At 37.3% G+C, this 11,138-nt stretch overlaps 1 protein-coding gene across 1 annotated transcript; it reads right to left on the reverse strand.

Moving 5' to 3' along the window:
- Positions 1–7,994: 7,994 nt before the first annotated feature.
- LOC117983686 (attacin-like) lies at positions 7,995–10,004 on the reverse strand. Its single transcript, XM_034970308.2, has 3 exons — positions 9,588–10,004; positions 9,153–9,350; positions 7,995–8,470 (listed from the first exon to the last, which is right to left on the reverse strand). The coding sequence occupies exons 1-3, from the start codon at positions 9,944–9,946 to the stop codon at positions 8,266–8,268; spliced, it is 762 nt and encodes a 253-aa protein (XP_034826199.1). The 5' UTR covers positions 9,947–10,004; the 3' UTR covers positions 7,995–8,265.
- Positions 10,005–11,138: the final 1,134 nt, after the last annotated feature.

Raw genomic sequence — 11,138 nt, forward strand, 5'->3', positions numbered from 1 at the left:
CACTGGAATGAGCTCAAATTATGAACCTTGCAAACACATCTCCCGCGAGACCACAGTTATCAATACCAGTAATACCAGAGCTATTTACTTTAAAACACAAATACATACCACTTGGGAATTTTCGACCCAATTTCGATATCTGCTTGTTTGAACTGCGTCCAGTGAAATGAAATAGACTCCGGAAATGTTTGGAGAATGGAGATAAAATTGAGTTTAATTATTCAGAGAATAATTAGGTATGGTAGAAAAATATTGTAAAAGTTAAAATTCGTTCGTGCCTTTACATGGGCAATTTCTTACGCCTGCAACATGTATGGATAAATCTGGAGCAATAAGTGGAGCAATCTGGAGCAGTTATTTTACATTGCATTGCTGAAATTTTCAGGTATTGCTGGGTATTGCAGTAAATTGCGTAAGTGCTCGTGACACCTTTGTGCACTCATCCGTATTCGTTTCGGATTCGTGATTCTTCGAAGTGGCCGTCATACAAATACGTACATTCGATTCGTATTTTTTCACGGATCCGACAAATCACGGATGAGTGCATCAAGACCCTAAAGGTAAGGTCGAAACTCGGGCACGGACTCGGGTGTGTATAAAAGGCCCGAAACATACGCTTTCAATCAAACCACGCCTACACCTAGGTAGCTGGTAGATAGATAGTTTGCTCAAGGCTATGTTACCTAACCGGATGTTTCCTACTGTGACGCAACGCACAAAGAGCTGCAGCGGGCAGCACGTAACCTAAATCCATGCATTTTGGGGAAATGGCCCCGCACCGGACATGTAACATGCTTCAATCACAGACTACACTCCGGAGAACTGTATTTACTATGTATATAAAGCGACAGGCTCCATTGTTACATACCTAGTTTTAATTTATAAGTAATTTAGAATCAGTTTTCATATTTTTGAATATCACTTTTAAAGAGAATACATAGGTAGTTACGCTATGCTCCCTAGTGCTTTCCATACAGATCTGAATTAATCGATCAAACTTTATGAAAATGTAGACGCCTTCTAGAAATACATAATTATCTGTGTCATACATATTTCCGTAAAAATATTAGTTACACCGAACCGGCTCAATTAGTGTGTAAATCTTTGACTCCCTGTGGGAATTTCAAAGAATCAAGAATATGTACACGACCACGATTGCAATCACCGAGCAGAATTGCAATATAGTTAGTAAGTAGATAATCAACATTTTATACATATCATATTACTTTTACTATTATTATATTATGTATATTTTTTGTACTTACTTAAAATGTTAACTAATTTTAAATTACTTTTACAGAGAAATGCGTCATGCTGATAATTTCAAAAGTCAAAACATTTATCTACCTAATCATATTACACCGCTGAATGCAACAAAGCTACTAGAAATAACCTTTTGTAGTATATAAATAATTAATTTAGTTATCTTTTTATTTTAACCTCAAGAGATAAAATTATAAACCGTGCCGCATAGGATAATATTGGTTTCGCTACACTCTACCGTGCCGTCAGTCAATGGAAACGGTATTTCCCCGTGCACTGCCGAGTCAACATAATGTATGTGCTACATTTGGCGAGTACCCAAATTTACTGCCAGATACTGCACGTTGGTACGTTATAGATATGCTTTTATAAGTGTTTTATAACGTCCAGAATCCTGATCCCAAAATAGTATACGAAAATCGAATAGGTACGGTTTCGCTTTTCTAATACAAACGATCCGCACAACCGCACAGCCCCTGCGCTAACCCGGTGTGGGCGACCGCGGATGACGTGCGGGTGTGCGGGGCGTCTCCCCCGCCTCATACCCCGATAGCCATCTCGACCTGTCGCGTACTTTTTGGACAATCCATCATCACCAGCTCACTACAGAGCACGGGTCTCCTCTCAGAGCGAGAAGGGTTTTGGTCATAGTCTACCACGCTGGCCCAAGGCGAATTGGCAGACTTCACATACCTTTGAGAACATTATGGAGAACTCTCAGGATGACGATGTTTTCCTTCACTGTTTATTACTTAAAACGCACATTATATAACTCCATCCATACTACTATTTTCATATAGATAGGTCACCAGGCTCAAAAGCAGTTTTCTACATATGCTATGCTAACATGTGAAATAGACTGAACCTAGTTGAATCTAGGACACTGCGCTACCCACATGGCGAGTGTTTGTATTTCAAAGCAAATATGGATTAGGTATATATTGTGTGCTTAGTTCGACAGATCCAAACTAACATTATAAATGCGAAAATGTATCTGCCTATCCGAAACGGTGACAGCCTAGTTGTTGTAGACGTCGACCTTATATTCGGGAGGTCAGAGGTTCGCTCCTGGGCACGCACATTCTCGGAGTTATATCACTTGCTTTAACGGAGTAGGAAAACATCGTGAGGAAACCTTCATGCCTGAGAGTTATCCATAATTTTCTCAAGGTTGTGTGAAGTCTGCCAATCCATACATGGCCAACGCGGCGGACTATGGCCGTAATCCGTCTCATTCTGAGACGAGACCTACCGAGAGTGGGGCGATTGGATGATAATTATGAATACCTTTACTTAACGTTTGTTTGTTTGTTTAAATAAAATTAATAACTAAATAGTTAATATAGCCTAATCTTTGACTCAGCTATTATTATTGTGCCTACCAATAGTTCTATCAGTCCATGGTCATATTGCGAATAGTTTCGACCAACATCTTAAGAAACTATCACGCAACTGTTGAATCAAGGATAAGATAAGATACAGAAGGCAGTGGTTCTTGAGACGGCACGATTATGAGGCCGAGGAGGTCCGTCACACTCGCTGACCACTGGCAGCTTGGGTCCTTAGCCCGCTGCTAGTGGGCTGTGGGACCCCATTTTACTTATCAAATTTTCAGTTAATGTTTTTCTTTGTTGCTGTTTCTTTATTTTTGTTCTTTCTGTTATTTTATTGTTTGTTGTTTCTGTCATTTTATTTTTTGTTATTTTTGGTAATTTTTGTAAACATTTTATTTTAAACTAGCTGACCTGCCCCGGCTTCGCTCGGGTGGAGTTTGAAAATTGAGGGGAGGTTGAATTAAATTTTTCTCTCCGTAAGAACCATCCTCGTACTTCAAGGAATATTATAAAAAAAGAATTAGCGAAATCGGTTCAGCTGTTCTCGAGATTTGCGATGAGCAACACATTTAGTGATTCATTTTTATATTATAGAGATTATGATGGTAATAGATATGTAAATAAATGAGAGTAATTATTACTATTGAAGTCATCCATGTGGAGACGGGTGCGCAACTAGCCATGATCCAGCCAGTTTAATTTAAATTAGGTAATGACTTCTGAACAATCATTGGCTATGTATGTCCCGAAATAATTACTTAATCATAATCGTTAACAAACTACAACAATAGTTGGTCAAAACATTTGGACACAATCGATTCGTTATTAGCATAAATAATGCATTGGCTCAAACAATCCATTACGTGATCAAACATTGATTAATTCGGGCATATTGGGTGAAATTCAATTCACATATTCAATGGGCATTATAACTTTTCAATTTGGAGTGCATATTTTAACATTTTCCTGTAACTGCCCTAGCTTTGCATGATTAAATTGATATCCAATATTAAAAATGGGTCTATCTGTTATTTTAGGGTTCCGTATCTCCAAAGAAAAAAAAACCGACCATGCCGACTCACGCACTGATGGTTCCATACTACAGAAGAAGTAAAACGGTAAGAATCACTTTTGATAACGTTCGTTACCAAAAGTGATTCTTTGTTTGTAGAGGTTTATTGTTAACATCAAAAAACTATGATAGTTAGAGCATTAGTTTTATTTTTTCTATAAAATAAATATAAATATCTATTGGCCATAAATATTTCAGATTTTTCCACGGGTATATTTCGGAGATAAGGGGGGAGGAACGGTATTTTTTCAACATTTTGTACGAATCAAAACTATTATGCATAAAAATAAATGAAAATCGGTTTTAAAATATGCAGTTAAAGCCCTTTCATAATATGATACCTCACTTGATATAGTTATCTTAATTTGAAAATTAAAAATACTAATTATTATTATTAGTTCATGAACACATTTAAATTTTTTTTGTGACGTACCTAACCACAAATTCATGGTTTTCAGATTTTTTCCTTTGCTTGAGACCTACCTATCTGCTAAATTCAAGGAAGTACCCTATCGGTTTTCTTGACAGATACGACGGACAGACAGACAGACAGACGGACAGATGGACGACAGACAGACAACAAAGTTACCCTATAAGGGTCCCTTTTTTCCTTTTGAGTTACGGAACCCTAAAAAGGAACCCTAATAACTTGTGTTACGAGTGTCGTCGCCTTCCTCCGTACCTTGTTACATTATATTATATTATAATATAATGTAACAAGGTACGGAGGAAGGCGACGACACTCGTAACACAAGTTATTTTAGTACGAGTGTCTAAGCACATCCTTTGGCAGCATCAAATATTGTTAACTAGCATAATATTGGGAATTATTTTTAAGGAGTTAAATTGTACAAGTCATTTTTTAAACAATTATATAATTTGAAATTGAAATTGAAATCAACCGTTCAGCCTAAACAAAGTAGAGCAAGACGTTTATTTTGTAAATCTACTCAATTTAAGTCAATTTATATTCGAACGTGTTCACCAGATCTTGGGGCCTAAAAGGGAAATTTGTTATGAAAATACTCCCTCTTATTTAATGGGCTTGGCTCCGTTGTTTTCGCGACTTTACATATTTATTAGCAGTAACATTATCACGTACAGGGAAAAAGTAGATGCAAATTGTGGAAATAATTTACAAACTCAGGATGGTGAAGGAGTTTCGTGTACGATAATATTATATATCCAGCGGCCCGAGCATTATAACTGAAGCACAATACTGGGTGTAACCAGAACGCTAGCAAAAACGCTACCTATAATTACTGATATGGTACCACAAAAAAATGTGAAAAAAACTATTTAAAACATCCCATAATTTTGTAAAAGTTTACGATAAATTGCAAATAAAATATCTGACTGAGGCTAGAGGTCAACGAACGTTGGGAAAGTAGGTCACTCAGAGTCAATGCCGCGTCGTAGGCGGAGCATTGACCCGAATTTTCAGCCTCAATAGCTCAACGGGTTTCAGCCTCAACGGCTCAACGGGTTTCAGGTGTGGACTGAAAACCGAAAGGTCGACGGTTCAAACCCCGCCCGTTGCACTATTGTCGTACCTACTCCTAGCACAAGCTTGACGCTTAGTTGGAGAGGAAAGGGGAATATTAGTCATTTAACATGGCTAATATTCTTTAAAAAAAAAAAAAAATTTGTACGCTATACATTGAGGGTTTGAAAAATTCTTGATCACTAAAAGGACAAAACGAGGCAAATGGTTATTGGTATTGGATTGTGTTTAGGTAGTATAACAATAACGCTAAGTTTTTGCTAGCGTTCTGGTTGCACCCTGTATATATCTCATGATTTTTAGAGTTTCGTACTGAAAGCCGTGATAGCCTAGTGGTTACGTCACTGTTATACCAGAGTAAAGGTGATTCTTAAAATTATCCGCTTTTTTACCGCTTTTATATCGTAAAGTTGAATTATTTAAGTAGGTATGTCGAATTTTCTTCGGAAGCTCTAATGTTTGATATGCCGGCATCAACAAGGTTTTTATTTTAAAAGGACTCTTATTATAACGCATGACGTAGTCTATAATGAAAGCCTTTATCATAAACGTTCGCCATTAGAGCTTATTTCGCAGGCAAAATATTAAAACTGAATAACTCTCATAAAGTAGACTTTGATTAGGGAACGGTTTCGCTGTAGCGTTTTAATTTTTTTAACTTTTAAAATTAACATGTAAATCTTTCTCGTAAAGTTATGGTGAAAACTGCATTGAAATCTATTAAGAAGCTTAGAAGATACTAGCTTATGCTCGCGACTTCGTCCCCATGGACTACACAAATTTCAAACCCCTATTTCACCCCCTTAGGGGTTGAATTTTCAAAAATACTTTCTTAGCGGATGCCTACGTCATAATAGCTATCTGCATGCCAAATTTCAGTCCGATCCGTCTAGTAGTTTGCGCTGTGCGTTGATAGATCAGTCAGTCAGTCAGTCAGCCAGTCAGTCAGTCAGTCAGCCAGTCAGTCAGTCAGTCACCTTTTCCTTTTATATATTTAGATTATGTTCTAAGCATTTTTTATTGCATTACAAGTTAGCCCTTGACTGCAATCTCACCTGGTGCTAAGTGATGATGCAGTCTTAGATGAAAGCGGGCTAACTTGGCTTAACTAACCTTATTGGTTTCTACCTTTACCGGTAGGGTGGTAACTAGCCACTTCCGAGGCCACCAGACCAGACCTGAGACAATTAAGAAATTAAAAGTAAACTTCCTAAATTGCCCCTGCTGGGAATTGAATCTGGGAACTTCCACTTATAGAGCCTGGTGACAGTGGTGAGCGCTGTGTCAGAGAGGCTCCAGGAGGCTAAGGTGCTCTAAAAGTTTAAGAAAATGATTGTAAATGCTTAAGTGCGAGTTGGACTCGCACAAGAATTGTTTCGTAGCTAGTAGCTACCATCGTATAAGAAATAACACTTTTTATATTTATTTCATTTGCATGGCGGCCATTTTGACATTTGTATTATTTGTTGTTATAGCGGAAATACGCTCTATGAACATTTTAACTTTGTACCTGTTACCTACGGTAGATGAGATACAACCCGCTGACGGACAGATAGATGGATGGACAGTAGGAGCTTAATAGTAGGGTCTCGTTGGTACCCTTCGAGTACGGAGTCCTAAGACGCGTCATACACTATCCGTTCAGTCCATCCGGTCAGGCCGATGTGATTGAATTGCTTCAGTCACTCCGACCGCAGTATGCGCACAGCTTGAGGTCGGATTTCAGAATATCTACACACGGTACGGATTTACGTCAGATCATGCGAAACTCGAAATGTTTCAGCCGCTGGATTCAGGCGGCGCAAGAGCGAGGCGTGTGGGGTACCTACAAGAGACATTTGCAGCAGTGGACGTCTATCGGTTGATGGTGATGTTGATGCGAAGCTGAAGTAAAACTTCTCATGTAAGAAGCAACAGGAAAGTCGTCGCATGGAAACTACAGCTTAAGCAATTTCAATTTCCCGGCGCACGACGGCCTCTTCGGATACATTAAGCACTTAACTATCACTGTCTGCTTGCTCTTGGCCCGTTTTATAAAATAAAATCCCAGGAATTTTCACGTCTAGGGATATTTTTTCAAGTTGTTTATCCCGCCGTCTAAGTACGTTATCAGCAATAGGTATATACTTAATGTTTTTATAATAATTAAAACACGAGCTAACTTTAATGTAGTGTAAAAGAGTAAGGTTTATTTTTATCCATAAAAACAGTTTGTAGACAACGGGAAAATTTCAATTCACTAAGCTTTTTTTGCTGTCAAAAACGTTATAAACGTTAGATACAAAAAAAGAGACTAGGTAGATCAAATAACTCCTTAGCTTTAGCTTTGCTATTAGAGGTAAACTTAAATATTATGTTTTTTCGAGTTAATCGGCTTATTTTTTAAAAATATAATAAACCGGTTTCAAAATATCAATAGGCAAAATGAAATAGCCTAAAATATTTAAGAAAAAATTAACATATACACAACAGTTAGGTACTTAACAGAAGTACAGTAAATTATGAAGAATTGTAATTAAACTGGCAAACTAAAATGTACCAACTAAACAAATTATGTAAAGGAAATAACAAATTCAGCAATTCAAAAAGTACAAATTAACTTAAACAAAAAGTCAAAGAGGTCCCTTTGAGCCAGTTCATCTACATCAACAACGCTGTATGCCAAATGGCTTTGACCCACGACTTTATTTTGTAAACGTTATTGTTTCTGTCACAGATTCGTTTTACAGCCGTTGTTACAACTGAAATTTATTGGTCCTCGAGATACATTCATTACCTTAATAAAAAGGAGTAATAATGCAAAGAGAAACAAAACAATGTATTATTTCAAGAGTAATTTAATTAATATCTTATTAGGCGTAATACTTCATTCTAACAATAATGGCCTTAGATTACAGACGTATAATTACAAGATCTTGGAGACGAGTTGACTGAGAATGTAACTAAACTTTGGCATGACAAATGCAATAAAGAGATTAAGTACGTTATTATTATTATTGACGAAAATGCTCATATTGCATGTTAAATAAATTAAAGGAATCAGATAATTCTGAAGAACATTACACATAAATATTTGGTCTTGTGAGATAGATCTAAAAATATTTGCTAAAAGATAGTCCAGCTGATGGTTGCCATGACTGACTAGGCATGTATGGCGATATGGATTTAGAGACTCCGGCATTGAAGTCTAATGAAGATGTAGGGTTACGGAAGAGATTCATTTTGCCCATAGCTGAGTAGTCTGTACGATCAAAGAGATCAGTATGTGCCATGCCAAGAGATGCACCAACTTTGTTGCTGAAAGAAAAATAAATCGCACATAAGAATGACGCATCCTCTATTTTTATTTTTATTACTAGCTTATGCTCGCGACTTCGTCCGCGTGGACTACACAAATTTCAAACCCCTATTTCACTCCCTTAGGGGTTGAATTTTCAAAAACCCTTTCTTAGCGGATGCCTACGTCATAATAGCTATCTGCATGCAAAATTTCAGCCCGATCCGTCCAGTAGTTTGAGCTGTGCGTTGATAGATCAGTCAATCAGTCAGTCAGTCAGTCAGTTAGTCAGTCAGTCACCTTTTCCTTTTATATATTTAGATAAATGCAAAAGACTATGTCTTTATGTGTATCAGCTATCTGTCTGTGATTTTACACGTTTCGATCGCTGAACTAATCTTGACGAAATTTGGCACAGAGATACCTTGGATACGGACCTAGCAGTTTTCTGTACCGAAAAATTGTTGTTCCCACGGCAATCTTAAAAAGCAAAACCCTCACAGACATCATGATATAAAACATTTTGAATAACTGCACCAGTTGCTGTGTAACAACTTCACGAACTGTTAAATTTTTTTCTTTAGTTTAATAAAAGTTGCTTAAAATTAAGAGTAAATTGGCATCTTCTAGGTGCTCTCCATCTTAGGCTGCATCAAAATTTGCTAGCAGTTTTGATTCATATATAAAAAAAAAGGTGCTTACTTGTACATGTAGTCCACGCCACCACCATAGGTGTTGAAGTTGGGGATCACTGGGTTGTTGGGGAAACTCCTTGTGGCGAAGGCATTGGCTGACAGATCGTGATTGTCGTTGTGGAAAAGGTTAGCCGTTCCAGCTGCTGTCAGCTGATCACCGAAGGATGGGATGTGTTTGCCGGTAAGACTCAAACCGTGGCCATTACTGAAAAATAAATTGTATCTAATTTACAACACAGCCTTGAAAAAGCCTTCATTCCTAGAAAAACCAATGTACAGGATGACTTAGTTATGTGTATGAATCCCTCATTACAGAATAACAACAATGAAATGAAAGTCTAGATAATACCGCAAAATTCCAATAGTATAAAAAAATAGAAGCTCTTGCTCAATAAAATGACGTCATATGTACAAACTTAAACAAATTAACTAAAACACTTACACATTGTCTAAAGCCAAGCCAGCAGCAGCAGAACCGTAGCCACCACCCTCCTTCAAACCACCAATACTACCGATACCACTCAAAATATTCTTATCATTGCCAGCCAAAGGCAATTTAGCCATAATATTGGTGGAACCATCGGGGTTTGTATTCACAACACCACGAGCTTGGCGACGAACTCTTGTATTGTGGTGAATAGGGTAAACAGATTCTTGAGGATATTTAAAATACTGATCTTCAAAATCATCGTTCATTAAATTTGCTTGATCTTCTAAGAAAAACGCTGGTCTTCCATATGGTATGCTCATGCAACTGACTCCCGCCAAGAATACGGTAAACACGGCAATTTTAGTAAACATTTTGTTTTGTTTAATACTTTGTAAGTACTTTGATTGCTAAGAGCAAGTTGAGAATGATTTCTTAGGCATATCTTCCCTGTTTTATATTAAAATGCACGAGAGCAGAAATTCCCCGGCTCCAAACGCAGATAAGTACTTATAGATGCGTCAATAATAATAATATGTTTAAAGTTTATAATGGTTTTCATTATAAATTTTGAATCGACCGTGTCGAATTTATGAATAAGGCTCTGATGTAATTTTGTTTAATAATTTAATTACCTATTCATTTTTCCTGTACATCAACCAAATTTTTTTAGCATGTATAGTTGACTAGCTTAGCATTAATTAAATTTCGTAATGTTCTTCTTTGTACTTTATAAGGTTCCGTCTCTCCAGAGACAAAAACCGGCCAAGTGCGAGTCAGGCTCGCGCAATGAGGGTTCCTTACTACAGTCGTATTTTTTCGACATTTTGCACGATAATTCAAAAACTATGATGCATAAAAATACCCACTTGATATAGTCACTCACTTCGAAAGTTGAAAATACTAATTATTAGTTCATTAGCACAATTAATTTTTTTTGTGTGATCTAACCCTAAATTCACGGTTTTCAGATTTTTCCCCAAATGTCAGCTATAAGATCTACCTACCTGCCAAATTTCAAGATTCTAGGTCAACGGGAAGTACCCTGTAGGTTTCTTGACAGACAGACGGACAGACAGACAGACAGACAGACAGACAGACAACAAAGTGATCCTATAAGGGTTCCGTTTTTCCTTTTGAGGTACGGAACCCTAAAAAGGAAGACTTATAGGATCACTTCGTTGTCTATCTGTCCGTGTCTGTCTGTCTGTCGTGTCTGTTTAGACCCGTCAATCCGTAGAATCAAAACCTATAGGGTTAGTATAATCTATTGGCAGGTAGCACTGTCTTACAGGCGTACTCAGAGTCACTTAATCGTTACTTAAGTTTACTTAAAACGAGACAGAGCTATATCTCACATAAATCTGTCTCGTTTTAACTCAATCTTAAGTAACGATTAGCGACTCTGAGTACGGCGTTTATAGTTATGCTATAAGTAAGTACCTAAAGGAAAAATTCGATCCGTTAGGTACATCCAAAAAAGTGTTCTTTTTTATACGATGGTACGGATTTCTTCGTGGGTGATACCGACTCGCAAATGACCGGTTTTTTATACAGTTGAATAAT

The sequence above is a fragment of the Maniola hyperantus genome, chromosome 7 (genome assembly GCF_902806685.2).
Source record: "Maniola hyperantus chromosome 7, iAphHyp1.2, whole genome shotgun sequence".
NCBI lineage: Eukaryota > Metazoa > Arthropoda > Insecta > Lepidoptera > Nymphalidae > Maniola > Maniola hyperantus.